This window comes from Phascolarctos cinereus, unplaced genomic scaffold, assembly GCF_003287225.1.
Source record: "Phascolarctos cinereus isolate Bilbo 61053 unplaced genomic scaffold, phaCin_HiC Scaffold_3;HRSCAF=262, whole genome shotgun sequence".
Taxonomy (NCBI): domain Eukaryota; kingdom Metazoa; phylum Chordata; class Mammalia; order Diprotodontia; family Phascolarctidae; genus Phascolarctos; species Phascolarctos cinereus.
In genome coordinates this window covers 162271496-162289696 of record NW_027555736.1, presented here as the reverse complement: position 1 = coordinate 162289696, position 18201 = coordinate 162271496, and the positions used below count along the sequence as shown (strand labels likewise).

Sequence of the window (18201 nt, the reverse complement as noted above, 5' to 3'; positions counted from 1 at the left end):
AATTCTTATGGTATTCATAAGCAAGTTTAACTAGGACCTTTAAAAATATCGGACCAGCAGAATAATCTTTCCTTTGAAAAGATCCTATAACTTATCTAGGATAAGGGAAGTGCATAATGAATACTTTCCTCTCTTCCTCTGTATCTATCCAATGCTATATTACTGTGGCTAGCCTAATGTATCACATTCTCTTCTCACAATTTGTGTTTTCCTGTTATTTGAAATTCTACCCTTTAAGGCCCTAGAAAAAATAAAAATCAACATTTATTTTACATTAAAAAATAAATAGTTTTCTAACCTGGGCATGAATTTGCTAGTGTTACGCCATGAAAACCCTGTCACAGCTCGAGGATGTGCCAAATAAACAAAAGAAAAGTTAGTAAATGTCTGTCTTTTTTTAAATTCCTGATGCTCTTGAGGTATAATAGACTTCCAACCAGTCATAGGATACCACACTTTCAAAAGACAATCATCCTGCAGAAAAAGATAAACCAATATAAAATTAATATTTTTGTTGTTGTTCAGCCATTTCAATCACGTCCTATTTTTTGTAACCTTATTTGAGGTTTTCTTGACAAAGATACTGGAGTGGTTTGCCATTTCCCTCTCCAAAATTTGTACATGCACAAATCAGAAACCTGCTAGTGAAGCAGAATATTTAAAAGTTAACTAAGTAAACTATATGATCTATATATTATAAACAAACAAATCAAAAAGGACTCTTCTTAAATGGTTGGAAGAACCCAAAAAGCAAATAAGGGTCTTATAGAATTCCTCAGAGGATTAGAACCAGCAGGTTGCAACACAGTGGTTGCAAAATACTATTAGATGACTCTGAATTCCTTCTAATCCTATTATTCTCTGTTAAAAAAAAATTATACATAACTATTTGCTGAGATTAATGTTTTAACCATTTCTAGTTTTTCAAGGAATGTGGAGGGAACAAGTTATTTAAGGGAAGCATAAGTTTAAGAAAAAGATAAACATACAAGTTTAAGACAGACAACTGAAGAGACAAAAGTACAGGTTTAAGCTTAGGGAAACAGATATGATTGGGTGAACGCTTGACCAAGACTGAAAGACCAAGATTTAAGGGATACAGTAATGCTTAATAGGGAATATCTCATGGAAAAAAAATACACATCATTTAAAAATCTTCTCCCAAGACTCCCCCTGATTCTAGGACCAAAATAAATCTGAAATGCAAAGAAAACAATCCTAAAATACCATGTTAAAAAAAACCAGTCCTTAAAAGCAAATCTAATCAAAGTACTTAATGAACTATGATTTTAAAAGTCATGAAAGAAGCTATAAGGAAGCTATGAGATTGAGTCATGTGTAATTTTAGTGAAGGATATTTTATGATCCAAAGAAGAGGCAGAAAATACCTCTTGGCTGTGGATCACAATAGCACCATCTGCTTTCATCAGACCATCTTGGTTCCTCTAACATAAGCAGAGCAGATGCAGCCAACACTCCAGAGCTGACTTCCAGTTCTTTCTTAACCAACAAGATCTTAATCAATGCAATATCTTCAATCCCACAAGATGCTAGTTCAACCCTAGAAGTATCTCTATTCATCCTCAAACTGATAAGGGATCCCCATTATCTCCCTATTGATAATAATAATGGAGTGAGGATAGCTCTCTGAAGCCCCAAGAAGTTGATTCAGAAGTAGTATACTCAATCAAAAAATATTTATTGCACAACTGTATACACCCACTCAGCACTATATTAAGAGATTACAGTCTCTGAATTCAACAAGAATACAATCTACTTGTAGTCAGCAAGATTTAAAGAAATGAAACAATAAAAAGACACAAAATTCTCCCACCTAGCCAAGGAACAGATTTGACTTTGGGTTCTTAAAGGCTTGATGAGGAACAACCAAACTGTAAACATTTTGAATGTGGTCCCAAGATATTCTGTCTGTCATGGAATGGATCATCAGTCAGTAAACATTTATTAAGCTGTAATATGTACCACTTCAAAGCATAAAGATCATAAATGACTTAAGCACTGCCATCCATGAAGGAAATAAAATTTGTAAATGGCTCTCAGTCTCATACGGCCCCCTTCACCCTATTATATGTCCAGACTCTGGCAGGCTAACACAAAATAAGGGAAAGGGTACTCAGAATCATACAGAAAAACAAGAGTAGTCAAATGATACCATAATGAAATTCTTAATTTAAATGAAACCAGAAGACAAGAACCAGTTGTAGATGAACAGAAGAACAAAAGAGACTCAGAGAGGTAAAGTACTTAACAGAACTGATTTCATCATGTGTCCAAAGGGAGAAAAATATATCATTAGGACAATGAGTCACGTTCTTGCAGTTTTTGAAAAGCATATGCAAAAAGATCACTTCATTGTGAAAATTACAGCAATTCTTCAGCTTTTCTACTTCTACAAAGATGGCAGAGTAAAAAGTCCCTTTCAAAATCAGCATCAGAACAAGCTGTATATAATAAAGATTCAGTTTCATACATAATCATCTTTCCTAATCTTCAAATGTGGAAATATTCAAGTTTCTTGATGGATCTATCAAATTTATAAGGGTTTTTTGTTGTTGTTCTTGTGTGTAAATAGATAGTTACCGAAGGCACTGAGAATTTAAATGATTTACAGGAATCCAGGTATTCCTACCTAAGTGTGGATGCTCTATCTATATGTTATAATTATATGTGATAACATCCTCTTACCAAACAGTAAACTTCATGAAGGCAAGGGTTGTGTCTTAATCAAATTTTTGTATTTATCCTAAGTAGATACTTGCACATAGTTGGTGATTAATTAAAATGTTTCTTCAATGAAAAAAAAAACATTAGAAATAAAAAAAGAAAAGAAAAAAGAAATCACAATTGGTTTTCAAAAGAAAACTGAGTTTAGAAAAAAATTGCTCATAAAAAAATTTTAAATTATAGATTAAAAAATATATATATGTATATATGTATATAAGTAAAAACACTAAAAGAAAAGTTTATTAAAAAACATCAAGACCCCAAAGTGAAACTAAAAATTTCTCACCAATATTATGGCTAATAAACACACTGGAGGAATTAAGGGAGAAATTAAGTTAGGAAAGTTTCATGAGATGAAATAAAGAAAGAACTAAATACAAAAAAGAATTATCAGAACAAAAATGATAATGAAACATCATGGTTTATCCACAAAAAATACAAACAAAACAAGAGACTTAGATGAAAAAAAATAATTACCTTGATGAAGGACAAAATGGCAGTAACAATAAAAAAAAAAATATATATATATATATCCAGGAAATTACACACCAGAAAAAAGTTCCAGAATTCATGCTAATGAAGGAGACACACTTGAAGAACAAAGCAAGATGAGAAAAATTTTAAACTGGGCTACTTGAGAGAACTGTGAAGAAAACAATCTAATCTAACTCCAGGAAATGATAAGAAAATTTCTCAGAAACACTGAAAAAGAGGCTACAGCAATTTATCAAAAAGATGATACACTCTGACCAGGTTGGATGAATACCAAGAATGAAAAGTTCATTTGATATAAGAAAAGCTATGAGCATAGTAGATTTTTTTTAATATAAATGTATTTATTTTTAGTTTTCAATATTCACTTCCACAAGTTTTTGAGTTCCAAATTTCTCACCCCTCCCCCCACCCCAAGATGGCATGCATTCTGAATACCTCTTCCCCTGGTCTGCCTTCTCTTCTATCTCTCGCCCCTCCCTTCTCTTATCCCCTTCCCCTTCTATTTTCCTGTAGAGCAGGATAGACTTCTGTACCCCATTTCCTGTATTTCTTATTTCCTAGTACCATGTGAAAACAGTTTTTTAAAACATGTGTTTTTAAAACTTTGAGTTCCAAATTTTCTCCCTTCCTCCCTCCCCACCCACCCTCATTGAAAAGGCAAGCAACTCAATATAGGCTGTACATGTGCAGTTATGCAAAACACTTCCTTAGTAGACATGTTGTGAAAAACTAACTCTACTTCCCTTAATCCTATCCTGCCCTCCCATTTATTCTATTCTTTCTTTTGACCCTGTCCCTCCTCAGAAGTATTTGCTTCTGATTACCCTCTTTCCCAATCTGCCCTCCTCTCTATCACCCTCCTGCTCTCTTCTCCCCTTCTCCCCCTATTTTCCTGTAGGGTAAGACAGATTTCCATACCCAATTGAATGTGTATGTTATTCTCTCCTTAAGCCAAAGCCTATGAGAATAAGATTCCCTCATTCCCTTCACCTTCCCCTGTTTCCCCTCCACTGTGAGAACTTCTTTTCTGTTTTTTTTGTGAGATAATTTACCCCATTCTACCTCTCCCTTTCTTCTCGAGTATCATCCTCTCTCATCCTTAATTTTATTCTCCAGATATGACCCCTTAATCTTCAACTCACCCTGTGCCTCTATCTATCTATCTACATATACATACATATAATTTTTTTCCGCCAACTACCCTAATACTGACAAAGGTCTCATAAGTTATAAATATCATCTTTCCATGCAGGAATGTAAACAGTTCAATCTTAATAAGTCTCTTATGATTTCTCTTTCCTGTTTACCTCTTCATGTTCCACTGAGTCCTGTATTTGAAAGTCAAATTTTCATTCAGCTCTGGTCTTTTCATCAGAATGCTTGAAAGTCCTCTATTTCACTGAATGACCATTTTTCCCCTGAAGGATTATACTCAGTTTTGCTGGGTAGGTGATTCTTGGTTGTAATCCTCTCCTTTGCCCTCCGGAATATTATATTCCATGCCCTGCGGTCCTTTAATGTAGAAGCTGCTAAATCTTGTGTTATCCTGATTGTGTTTCCACAGTACTTGAATTGTTTCCTTCTGGCAGCTTGTAATATTTTCTCCTTGACCTGGGAACTCTGGAATTTGGCTACAATATTCCTAGGAGTTTTCCTTTGGGGATCTCTTTCAGGAGGAGATCTGTGATTCTTTCAATTTCTATTTTGCCCTCTGGTTCTAAATATCAGGGCAGTTTTCCTTGATAATTTCTTGAAAGATGATGTCTAGGCTCTTTTTTTGATCATGGCTTTCAGATACCAATAATTTTTAAAATCTTCTCCTGGATCTATTTTCCAGGTCAGTTGTTTTTCCAATGAGATATTTCACATTGTTCTAATTTTTCATTCTTTTGGATTTGTTACAGTGTCTTGATTTCTCATAAAGTCACTGTCTTCCAATTGCTCTATTCTAATTTTTAAGGAAGTATTTTCTTCAGTAATCTTTTGGACTTCCTTTTCCATTTGGCCAATTTTCTTTTTAGGGCATTTTTCTCCTCATTGGCTTTTTGGACCTCTTTTGCCATTTGGGTTAGGCTGTTTTTTAAGGTGTTATTTTCTTCAGTATTTTGGGTCTCCTTTAGCAAGCTGTTGACTTGTTTTTCATGATTTTCTTGCATCACTTCATTTCTCTTCCCAGTTTTTCCTCTACTTCCCTTACTTGCTTCTCAAAATCCCTTTTGAGCTCTTCCAAGGCCTGGGACTGATTCATATTTTTCTTGGAGGCTTTGGATGTAGGAGCTTTGATTTTGTTGTCTTCTTCTGGTTGTATATTTTGATCTTCTTTTTCACCAAAGTAAGAATAATATAGTCTGACTCTTTTTGCACTGCTTGCTCATGATCCCAGCCAATTACTTGAGTTTTAAACTCCCTTGTTAAGGTAAGAGTCTGCTTCCAATGTGGAGAGTGTACTGTCCCAAGCTTCAGGGGTTTGTGTAGCTGTTTTCAGAGATACTTGTAGGGACCTGTAAATTTTCAGTTCTTCCAAGGTGGTATGATAAGGGGCAAGGTGTTTACTCCTTTCCTGGCCTGTGACCACAAGTATTCCTTTCTGTCCTGTAACTGTGAGGAGGGGTTCCTCTCTACAGCCACTACAAGCTCCACCACGCCAGCACTCCTCCTCACCCCAGCACTGCCGCCCAGAACTGTGACCCAGATCCACACATGGGCAAAGCAAGAGATTCCTGCCTCAGCACTGGCAAAGAGATCCCTGCAGTCCCTCTCTGATCAGCCACTGGATTCCCCCTCAGTCTGTGGGCTGGAAGCTCGGGAAGCAGCTGCCCCCCCAGGGCCAGGCTCTTGGGGAATGGAGCTGAGACCCCACCTTCCTCTCTGACCACCGACAGAAATGGACTTTTCCCACTGACCTTCTAAGTTGTCTTTGGCATTCGTGGATTGAGGAGTCTGGAAACCTCCACAGCTGCCTGAGATTCAGTCCTCTGAGGCCTGCTCCAGGTTTGCTGCGGCCTGCGCGCCCATGCCGCGCTCCCAACCCGGCACAATACAGCTTTCTGATAAATCATCCACGTTGTCTTGGGCTGGAAATTTGTTTCACTCTGTCTTTTTGTGGGTTCTGCTGCTTCAGAATTTGTTTAGAGCCATTTTTTACGAGTATTTGGAGGGGTTTGGAGGAGAGCTCAAGCAAGTCACTGCTTTCACTCCGCCATCTTGGCTCCACCCCCCATGAGCATAGTAGATTAAATTAACAGCAAGAAAACAAAAATTATATCAATAGATACAGAAAAACTTTTGACAAAATACAACACCCATTTCTATTAAGAATGCTAAAAAGCATAGGAATAAATGGATCTTGCCTTAATATAATAAATAATATCTTCTAAAACCAAGAGCCTGCATTATATGTAATGGGTACTAGAGTACTTGTCAGTAAGATCAGGGGCAAAGGAAGACTGTCCATTGTCACCATTTTAATTTGTTAGAAATGCTAGTGATAGCCATGAGCTAAGAAAAAATAACTGAAGAAATAAGTTTACGTAAAGGGAAAACAAAATTAACACTTTTTTCAGATGAGATGATAGTTTACTTAGACAACTGTAAAGTAAAATCTTTTTGAAACAATAACTTCAACAAAATTGTAGGTTATATCATCAGCATTTCTCTATATTACCAAAAAAAACCCAAAAAACCAACAGACAAAAAAAAAAAACAATCCCAAAACCACACCCTGGCAGGAAGAGACAGAAACAGAAGTTCCATTCAGAATAGCTACAGAATGTATAAAGTCCCTGGGAGCCTACCTAATGAGACTACACAGGATCTATAAGAATACAACTGCAAAATGTTCTTTGTAGAAATAAAAGAATAGTACTAAAATTGGAGAAATATTAGTTACTCATGGGTAGGCTGAGCCAATGTAATAAAAATTACATTACTACTTTATTTATTCAGTGTTATATCACTCAAATTGCCAAATGATTACTTTACAGAGATAGAAAAATGATACTCAAAATTTTCCAAAACAACAAAAAGTAAAAGATTTCAAAGGAAATAATTTTTAAAAGTGGGAAGGGAGACGACCTAGGAGAACCACTATACTACTACAAACTATACTATAAAGCACTCATCAAAATGTGTTCTTGTAAGAGAATATTTAATTTTGTAGAAAAGCTTCTTTTGGGATGAAATCATATGATGTAAAATTTTTGGTATAATACTAACTACTGCTATCATTTCTGCTTTTTTGTAGAAAACTTGTCAACTTGAGTTTTATAAATTGGGATTGACTTTCTTCTTGGTTACTTATAATATTATTTCCTTGTCATTGTAGTGTTGAATCTGGAAGATAAGGTGACTGTGAATGTTGAATCTGAGGCTTACCTGTATTTTAGTGCTATGAACTTTGTTAATTTGTGATCTGTCCCTCTTTTTGAATGTTTCTGAGAAATTTTCTTATCATTTCCTGAAATTAGATTAGATTCTTTTCTTCACAGTTCTCTCAAGTAGCCCAGTTTTAAAATTTTCTCATCTTGCTTTGTTCTTCAAGTATGTCTCTTTCATTAGCATAGATTCTATAACTTTTTCCTGGTGTGTAATTTCCTCAATATATATTTTTTTTAATTGTTTCTGCCATTTTGTCCTTCACCAAGGTAATTATGTTGTCTTCTATCTTTCTAAATTCTTCACATCCTTAAAGCCCCTGTTCAGGTCTTCTTGTTAAAAGCCAGTCTTCCAGATTGAGTTTGTTGTTCTTTTCTTTCCCCTCTAAGTTCCTATAGTGCTTAAAGTCAATGCTACGTAAATTATCACTTGATTAATTACTGTCTTTTTGGGGGGCGGTAAAGTCCTACTTACATTCTTTATGATGGTATAGGGAGGTGACTTTTTTATTTATAAAATTTCATTTAATTTTTTCAATGAACAAAAGCTATTTTTCCTCCTCTCTACACCACTGGGGACAAAAAGGGGAAAAAACCCTTGTAATAAATATGTATAGTCAAGCAAAACTAATTGGTCACGTCCAACAATTATTGACAAAGGTACAGTACATTTCAGACAAGAGGAGCAGAAAAAAGTTTTGGGCTTCTGGGTGTGCTAGCACTAAAAACCTAACCTACATGTGGAATATATTTGAGCCTCACAAAAACTGAGTTGGGAATTGGGGAAAGGAAGGCAGGAGGCAGAGAGGATAAACTGTTCCAAGTCTAAGGCCAATGTGTTAGCAATCAGTAGAAGTCAACTTACACCTTGTGATTAGTATGATCAAAAAGTGTTCCTTCTTTTGTTTTATGCAAAAACACAGACTATCAAATCTACCTTAACAAAACTGCTGAGGAAAATATTTGAATTGAGGAGGTACAGTAGTAGAAGCAGGGCATTTTTGTCCCATACTCTAATCGACATAGTTAATTCAACATGATATAGGAGATGTGAAAGAAACACTGGTTCTTAAGTCAGAGGACCTGGATTCAAATCAAGCCTCTAACACTACCTGTGATCTTCTTGAACTTCAATTTTCTCATCTGTAAAAATGAGGGAGTGTTGGACTACATTAACTTTGAGGTCTTTTCCAATTCTAGAATTAAAATCCTATGACTATCCTCAACATAGCGTTAATTCCAGTACTAATTCCAGAGCTCCAACAGAACTAATATTCTTGGCAATTTTACATAGGAGAAAATTTTTAAAAGGGAAAACTACCATAGCACAGGTCACTGCTCCTGTAGCTTCAGATAGACTGTGGCATTTACTTCCACACAGTACCTTGTATATAATAGATACTTAATAAAAAATAGGATCTGAACACATCCTCCAAATTGAAAAACAGTATTTCAATGAGTTAAACAAGGTCTTCCCCAAGGGGTCACTTTAGGGAAAGGGTGTTTCAGGTGATCTAGGGGTTTTCAGCCTTCACAGCCATTTTTCAAGATGGCAATGGGTGCTTTCCCTCACATACCATATCAAATTCTTGATAAAAGCCTCAGAAGAGTTAGGAAAAAGAACTTCATCTTCCAGGTCTAAATCAAAAGCATTTAAGGCCCTGTGATCACCAGCACCTACAAAATAAAAAGAGTTCTCTCGAGTCCTTATATAGTGACAAGCCTTTTTAGGTAAGGCAGCTGAAGAATCTCCAAGGGCAGTCAGAAGACAGCAAATCAAAGCATATCCCCTGAATTCCTAGTTCAAAATTCCATTTAATTCAACTAAACATATTTTTATTGAACATCTATTGCACACAAATCACTCTGCTAAGCACTGGGGAAGAGACACAAAGACAAATCTTCAAGAAGACTGCAAATTAATAGAAGTCAATGGTTCAGAAATGTGCTTAGCTGGAAGTATGTCTCAATTCTTATTCTCAGTTTTATTTGCATTTGAGCAATCAGAATTTTGGACTTATCCAAATTTCTAATCAATGTATGTGATGTGGATACATTAGGGGTTAAAGAAATAAGGGCTGCTTTTCCAGTACTTCGTAAGGCCCTGGGGCGGCCCATCCTGTAGCTCATCCTGTAGCTTGAGAGCTTTCTAAAGTCCTTTTCCCCTTATCTTGAAACATCATAAAACTTCTCCTTACCTTGTACCACAAAATTCCTTCTGTCTCCCTTTTCCTGGACCTCTTTTATCTTGAACCACCATAAAACTACGGCCTCATCCAGAACATCTATAGGCTATATGGGTTTCTGCCAGAATTTTGCTATATAAGCTTAGCTCCCCCAAATACCAGTTGCCTCAATTAGCTTTGCTGCCAAAGGTCCATGTGCTTTCACATTTCTAAAAGCTCCTGACAGCTAAAGAGAACGTCTAAGTGAATTCTTTCATGCCCAAACCGCTCTCCCAAATCTGACCTCAACATATGAACGTGGCTAAAAGCAAAAAATAGCCTATAGCTATTGCTTAATAGCAATGGCTCTTGCTTAATAGTCTTTTTTTTTAAACTGATTTTTCAAATTGAACAATAGCTAAAAGTTAGTATCACTTAAAAGAATAAAGTCTGGCACACTATTCACCAAAACCCAAGTACGGGGGGGGGGGGAGATGGAGGAGGGGAAGACAGCAGTAAAGGACGACTGAGGTAAAGGAAAAACAAAACATTTACAATTCTTACACATTTGGTTTTTGTTTTATCAAGTGGGGAATTCTCACAGTTTTAACATTTTCATGTTTCCTTGAGTTTTTGTTCTTACCCTACCTTTCCAGCTGTAGCAAAATATTCACCATCAGGGGACCATTCCATCAAATGTACAGACACCGAAGTTCTAAGAAATGAAGATAAAGTATTTTAAAATATGCAAATGATCCAAAATAGTATTTTATATCTACATAATGCTTCATTTTTCACTTCTCTTAAAATATGACTTCTTAGAAATATATTTCTTAAAATAAAGCAATAATGAAAATTTAATTCTGCCTATCAAGGAGCAAACATCATGCTTATGTAGAAAAGCTCCACTCAGTTCTCCCAACCACTGAAATATAACATGTCAAGAACTGAGCTGATGATCTCTACCTAACTTGGTCCCATTCTCGACTTCCTCACTACTGTGAATAGCACTGCAACCATCCCAAGCCCTCATGATTAAAACCAGACATACACATATATCCCTATCCATTAACAAAAACTATAGAGAGGCCTCCCATTGCCCAGCTAAGTATCAGGGCTACTGATATCATTAACTATAAAGAACAATCAAGTATAGTATGGATTGAAAGATTACATTTTATATGGTTTCTACTTCCAGAAATGGTACTCTGTAGATTAACATATCTAGATAAAATGCAGCACAAAACTATAAAAGCCCTATTAAGAGAGAACATCTCTATCAAGAAACATGGATAAACCCATGAACCCACTGTGAAGTCCCAGAATCTCAGTAGAGACCTTAAGAGGCTATTTAGTCCAACCCCACAGGAAGCAGAATTGCTAACTTACTTGCAGTGCCAGATGCACTTCCAATCACTTAAAACAGGAGGAATTTTACTATCTTTGACCTGATCAATTTCTTCTTCTTCTTCTAGAATGTCACTCTCTGGAGGAGCCCATAACTGTACCAAATCAGTTGCTGTTAGCAATCTGTTACCTGAAAATTGAAAAGTTATTTAATAAGTATGCAATGTGATTACACCCTGATATGTCTTTCATTAAAAAAAAAAAAGGAAAATACAAGACGCTATTCTGGAAGTCATTTTGTTATTCCAACAAAGAAAAATACACACCATATTTACAACACATTTTGATTATAATTAACACTAGGGGATTAGTTGAGGCAGTATTTTCTGTGGCAGGAAGTTTTTTCAGAAGATTCACCCTTCCAATCTAGGTTTAAAAAAATGTTCTGTTACCAGGAGGAATTTAGTTTGTGAAAGAAACTAGGAGCATATTTTATTTCTTTGAGACTCATCTGACAGCAAGAAATACTACTGGTCAAAGTTTGGTGAAAAAGACATCACAGAGAGCCAGATATCCATCAATACGTGTATGTCTCGAGAACATTATAAAGTATAAACACAAAACAATGAGACTGGTTTTGTTTGTGACTTATAAAATCAATCAAGCCTTCTTCCTAGTCACAGTTTATGGGCTTGACTAATAAGAAGCCATTTACATAATGTTTTATTGTTTATAAAACATATTATGTTCTCACTTGATCTTCACAACAGCCTCTATAATCCCAACATTCCAGAAACAGAACATGAAGCTCGGAGAAACTGAGTGATTTACCCAGGGTCATTAGGCCAGCAAGTGACAGACAGAGAATTCAAAACCAGGTCTTCTGCCTCTAAGTCCAGGGCTCTTCTCCAAGAACTCGTCATTGTTCTCCAGTTACTAAAGCCTTAGTAACAATAGAAGTTTCAAATATTTCTAAATTAAAGATGCTAATTTCCTGGAATATACATGAAAACAAAAGGAGGGGGATTTTCTTCCCATTTTGTACAATGTTTTTAATTCTGTCTCATAGAGAATACATTTACAATAATATAATTAGAAGTCAGCTAGGGAAATATTATCTAATATTTTTCATCCTTTTCTGGAATATACATTTCATAATGACTAACACCCATTACAAACAATTATGTAAAGAAATGCATACACTATTGGAAAGCATAATTATTTGTTTACTGTCCCCCCTGAAAAAACTAGATTCTGTGATAATATTCATTATTTACATTATTAACTATTCATTTCAAACAAATAACCAAACATTTAAAGCAATACGCAACTACTAATTGAAATAAACTGTAGATATTTCCTCATTTCTAATTACCTTGGGGATCCCATGCTAAGTTGTAAGTCACAGAACTCAGAAAAAACTGTCCAGTTTTAAGCCATTGACACTTGACTTGCTAGAATACAAAAGGAAAAAAAAATTACGTAAATCCTAAAAGCCAAGAAAACAGTATAACCATCACTGCATTAGCACTTCTTCCCCCCTTGGGAATAAGGTACAAGAAAACTAGAACAGGAATCACTGTAATTTTGTGAGGATTGTTTACATTTTACTATTATTTTACAAAACAATAAATTTAAAATGTCATGTGAAAGACAGATTGTTTAGCTTTTAAATAACATTCTGAACTTTCAACTGCTGTCTGCTACAAGAAAAACAAACACAGGCCTCTAGATCCAAGACCTAAATTGAAATTGGACTTAAAAAGAAATCACAAGAGTAATAATTTAAGCATTAGTACTATAACATATTTACTTGAATAAGTTGTTTGTTTTCTCTTTGATATTTTCACTTTCAAAGCTGGAAGTAGGGAACAGTAATGGAAGAAGGGAAGAATTATCACATGTTGGGTTTTGGCTGGTGTTCATCCTTTTCAAAAATAAGCTACTTTAATGCCTTTTTAAAAATATTGTCTCCATTTCCAGACATAACACTCTACCCTGGAATTGAATGCTCCCTTATAACACAGAAAAGGTTAACAATACCAATGAAACATCTGCATCTAATAATGTGTGCAACATTATGTCCACACCTCTTCCAAGACAAGTCTGCTTCCATTCTTAACAACCTTCATTCCTAGATTTCATTCATTCTCATGGTTCATTTGTAGCTCTCCAAAACCAACTTCCAAATCTATATATCCAGCCCACATCTTTCTACCAAACGCCAATACAATATCTCCATTTATCTGCTACATATCTTAACTGCGTGACCTGCTGGTAGATCAAACTCGAACTCTCCAAAACTTGAAAGGAAAGGAAGGGAAAATGAATCAAATTGTTCAAAATGACAAAAATAGAGAAAAACTAGGAATATGACCCTTGGTACTATATTTTATGTCAAGGGCCTGTGACTTCATTCGTGTGGATAGTTCCTACACTGGTACAGATCACAACTCATCTAGAATGTGGGCACTTGAATACTTTACTACTTCACAAGGTACCGTATTCTATTTTGGGACAGTTCCAATCATTACATATTAAGTTCTAACTATTACTTTATGCTGAGCCAAAATTTCCCACTGATCTTCACTCCACCCTCCAGAACTACAAAGAAGACTCATCCCCTTTCCAAATGACAGTACTGGAAGAGAGTTATCATTATTTCCTGTGTATACCATTATAACTTCTTTTATTTCTAAAACTAAAAATCCCTTAATTTGGCTGTTTATAAGAACCCCCCCCCACCAGTTATCAAGAATCAAGCAACTTCTCTAGGAAATTGACTAAAGTTCAGATAACTTAAAAAAAACAAGTACTTATGCTGTATTAATTACTTACACAATTTCTCTTGTGAGAATTGATACCCAAGGGTTCAAAAATGCAAACAGCATTTCCATACGAAGCTGCAATCTGAAAAAAGAATAAATTAATATTTAATTTTTAAAAGCAATTAAAGTATCTTCTAGATGGACACATAAGTTAACTGTATGTAATCATAAAACCATATTAATGGCCAAAAAAGTTCTATCAGATCATTTCTTACAACACCCCACATTTCCTTCTGTAATGGGAAGAACAAAGCAGGATTTTCCATTCTGAATTCACAACTGACTTATTCAAAGAGAATACTATTCTGGTCTACAGAAATATTTCCATTTGCCAAATCCTAAATACACCAATAGCTTTATTCTACACTAAATTCTATTCTTTATTCTGTAGTGTGTATTTACAACACACTATTTTATTAGGAACCATTATAACATAGGAAGTATAATTATGGGCTATTACATAAATCATCAATGTTCACTAAAAATAAGGTATGCCAAAGGTACACCAAAAATAAAAAATATTTATCTGGGAGTCTTTGAATAATCAGAGAGGGGGGAGACAAAGGAAGGAAAGGAATTAGATTTGAGGTAAGAGGAGGTAGATGAAGAACAGGCAACTCTGTAACCAGCAGCTCCCAGAATGACAGTTTTTGGTTTATTCTCAGACCAGAGAGGGCTAGGAGTCAGGTACCTTTCAGGGCCACCTGAAAAGACTCAAAGTAATTTCAGCTCCCCTTAAAAAAAAAAAAAGCTTCTCTTGCTTACTGAAGAAAGTATTTTAATGTAGGAAAAATATTTCCCCTTCATTGAAGCATAAATTTAGAGTTGGGAGGAGGCATTTAGAAGGACATCAAGTCCAGTCCCCCATTTTACAGATGAGGAAACTGAGGCTTAAAGATTAGTGACTTATCCAGGGGTCATAAGTTAGTAAGTGTCTGAGTTAGGATTTTTTCTACATGGGAGTTCAAAATATAAAAGCTATTTAAATAACACCTTACTATGGCTGAATTTCAAAGTACAAATAGTCAATTAACAAAAGCAGAAGACTTACACAAGAGGAAACAGTATACAATTTATTTTTTTGAAGTGGAAAAGCATGAGTAGTTGTCACTGGAGCAAAACGCAAAAAAGGAGACAAAACTGTTCAAATTTCATGATTTTGCTTGGGTTTTTTGGTTGGTTTTGTTTTGTTTTGTTTGAGGGAGTACTGAAGGTACACATCAGTATATTTTAATAAAGGTGACTATGTATTAAAAAAAACTGTACTGCCAAGTTATTTGTCAATATTGGTATCACTTTAGACACATGGCCCATGAATAATCTACTGAAATTCCTCTTTGTTGAATGTCATACAACAAACTGGTTTTTTCTAGGAGTCTCCAAGGCAACCTTACTTACATGCAAAAGTAGAACGTTGCAAAATGAATGAGAGAAATCTGAAACCCTCCATACTTCCCTGCAACCGGCTAATAAAATATAAAGAGAACAAGCTAGATTGAAAGAACAAAAGGGTCATCAAAAAACTGAATGATAATTATAGTTACATGCTAAAATATTAGGGCCGTTTTCAATTCTGTAGATTCTGAATTATGAATACATAATTTCTCATTGGGCATTTCCAGTTTTTAAGAGATTGATTGGTCACAATGATTTCAATAGACTAAAATTTAATAAAATTTGAAGCCATTATGTGATAATAAGCAGTCTTTTAAAAACTGAATGTTTAAACATTAATTACTGCAGGTAAAAATCCTATTTTAATGGTCCAGAAGGGCCATCTAATTGTTATTTTATCAAACTCATTAAAATGTAATCTTGTCTGTCCCTGCATTTTTTTCATTAAATCAATGTTTAATACATACTGAATTTATAAAAATCAAATTTGGGTCCAAGATGCAAATGAGTATATTAATCCATTCCAGACCAGTCCCTTCTGTTATAGATACAATGTTATAAAATATTCTTAGTTAATTATAATGTGATTTTTTTTAACGTGTTAGCAGTTCTTCAGGGGTTCAGAAACTGAAGTTTGGTTGTGTTCCCTGGATCTGCATGGCACTGATGCTGGAGTTTTGGATGAGAGCTTCTTTGGAGGGCCAGGGAGAAATTAGAAAAGGGGAAGAAAAATGGAAAGGCAGAGCACAAATCAGGATACGTTTTAGATCTGAAAGAGGTCATAAAAATGATATGGAAAAAAAGATGGAATGATTTCAGGTCTCATCTAGAAGGAAAGGACCAGAAGCCCTCTGAATTTCTTTCAAAATTAGTCTATCAGTGGCTTAGCAGCACTTAGCAGTTTATCTCCACTTACAGAATAAAGGTTTAGTTCCTCTGTAGTACCTACAACATTTTCAACAGTAGATTATCTTTTACAGTTTGCTGAAGCTGTCTGGAGTTTGTTTGTTTTTTTTAAAACAAAGTTACTAAATTCCTTACTCTTCCATGCTGGTTAGAGCACTCCACACAGCTGACTTGGATGTTTCCATGTTTAGCACCAGGGATGATCTGCACACATTCAAAATCATTGGCCAAAATAACAATATCACAGCCTGATCCATATGCCTAGAAAAGAAACATTTTGGATTATATAATTCATGCATTCTACATAATGGCATAATACTTTAAAGAATTTCTTCCAAAAAACTTAGTTCACTGTATATTTTGTTATACATAAAATTAATATAGTGATACTGTCAATTACAAAATAAGAGTTTTAAGAGTTATATAATAAAATAATCATTTGTAAAAGCATTTAAGATTTTCAGTCTTCCTACTGGGCAGACATGCCAACAAAAATATTTTATGTAATACAGAATTAAAAACTCCTGGGGAAAGTCCCTATTCAACATAACTATAATGAGCAAACCACATAATTGGGCTAGAGTATTTCTAACATCTCTTCCATTCTAAAATTCTGAGTTTACTTCTTCCTATTTTCACATTTCTAAGCATCCCCTCTTCCTCTTTCCCAACTGTATGAATTTGTATGGTAAGAACACACATAAAAACATTTCTTCCAAAGGTTATCTGCTTCCTCTTATTTGATCCTCTAAACAGGTATCTTTTAAAAAAAAATGCTAAAACTTGAGACTCACAAGAATCTTTTAAAGTAATGTAAATTTAAAAATAATGTGGGGAATCTTTTACAAGGGCCTCCATTCTTCAGGACCAGGGTCATGACAAGACAGATCTCTAATTGCCACCTCTTGCCCAGTAACTACCACTCCCTAATAATACCCAAGATATTCCCATTAGTAGCAGCTAATAAATAAATAAAGCCTGGGCATCAATACAAATAGTGTGACCAAAGGATTACAGCAAGACAGTCTCTAACAATAGCCAGGAAGTAGCACAGAGGCCTGGACCATTGCAAAATCAGGAGAAAATTCAACTATCAGGGGTAAGGGGAGCCAGGAATGGAGTCCAAGGTTCTGGAGAGAAGGGCATGAGTATAATAGGTGAAAATTAGATGGGATGGAGAAGAGGCAGGTGGGATGTACAAAGAGGGCCCAGCACCAAAACTAAAAACCTTGGTCAGTCAGCTGAGACAAACCTGATTTCTATGCTTTATTAGGTGACCAAATAACTAAACAAATAAATAGACCCAAACTAAAAAGTGTAGATGGACCTTGGCTAGACAGCGGAGAAGAGTGTTAAATTTATCTTATTTCTATCTCTGGAGAAAGTATACAATAAAAACATCTCTATAATCAAAAACCAAAGAAACAAAAAATTTAAGTTGAATGTATAGTAATTATAAGTATAAACTGCCCTTCAAAATTTTGAGAGCTCAAAGAGTAAACAAGCCATAAGAAACCAAAACAGAGGTCCCTGTAATGGCAGGTGTTTTTGCACAATACAGGATACTGATAGTGTTATTAGGGTACTTTAAGGTCCCATAAAACAATGCATTTGCATTTAGTAATCACTTCAACTAAACCTTCAAACTCACAAGCTTTACCTCCTACCAGCTACTCTTAATAATAGTTACTCTAGAAGTGAGCAGAACCAGGAGAACATTGTACACTGTAACAGCCACGTTGTGGGATGACTGACTTCGACAGACTTAGTTAGCCCTTCTCAGCAATGCAAGGATCTAAGACATCTCCAAATGTCTCATGATGGAAAATGCTATCCACATCCAAAAAAAGAACTATGGGGTTTGAATGCAGATCAAAGCATACTATTTGCTCTTTTTTTTCCTTCTGTTTTGTTATGTTTCCTCTTTCTTGTGGTTCCTTCTATTGG

General features: G+C 35.2%; 1 protein-coding gene across 2 annotated transcripts in view; it reads right to left on the bottom strand.

The window, feature by feature from the left end:
* Window positions 1–18201, bottom strand: part of DMXL2 (Dmx like 2) — a 149415-nt gene that overhangs the window by 99303 nt on the left and 31911 nt on the right. For both annotated transcript variants that reach the window (XM_020980751.2, XM_020980785.2), the window contains exons 2-7: window positions 16390–16515; window positions 13964–14035; window positions 12501–12579; window positions 11168–11315; window positions 10427–10493; window positions 299–474 (exon numbers count right to left, since the gene is read on the bottom strand). In XM_020980751.2, the coding sequence (XP_020836410.1) occupies window positions 299–474; window positions 10427–10493; window positions 11168–11315; window positions 12501–12579; window positions 13964–14035; window positions 16390–16515 (668 nt within the window). The remainder of the gene's footprint in view (window positions 1–298; window positions 475–10426; window positions 10494–11167; window positions 11316–12500; window positions 12580–13963; window positions 14036–16389; window positions 16516–18201) is intronic.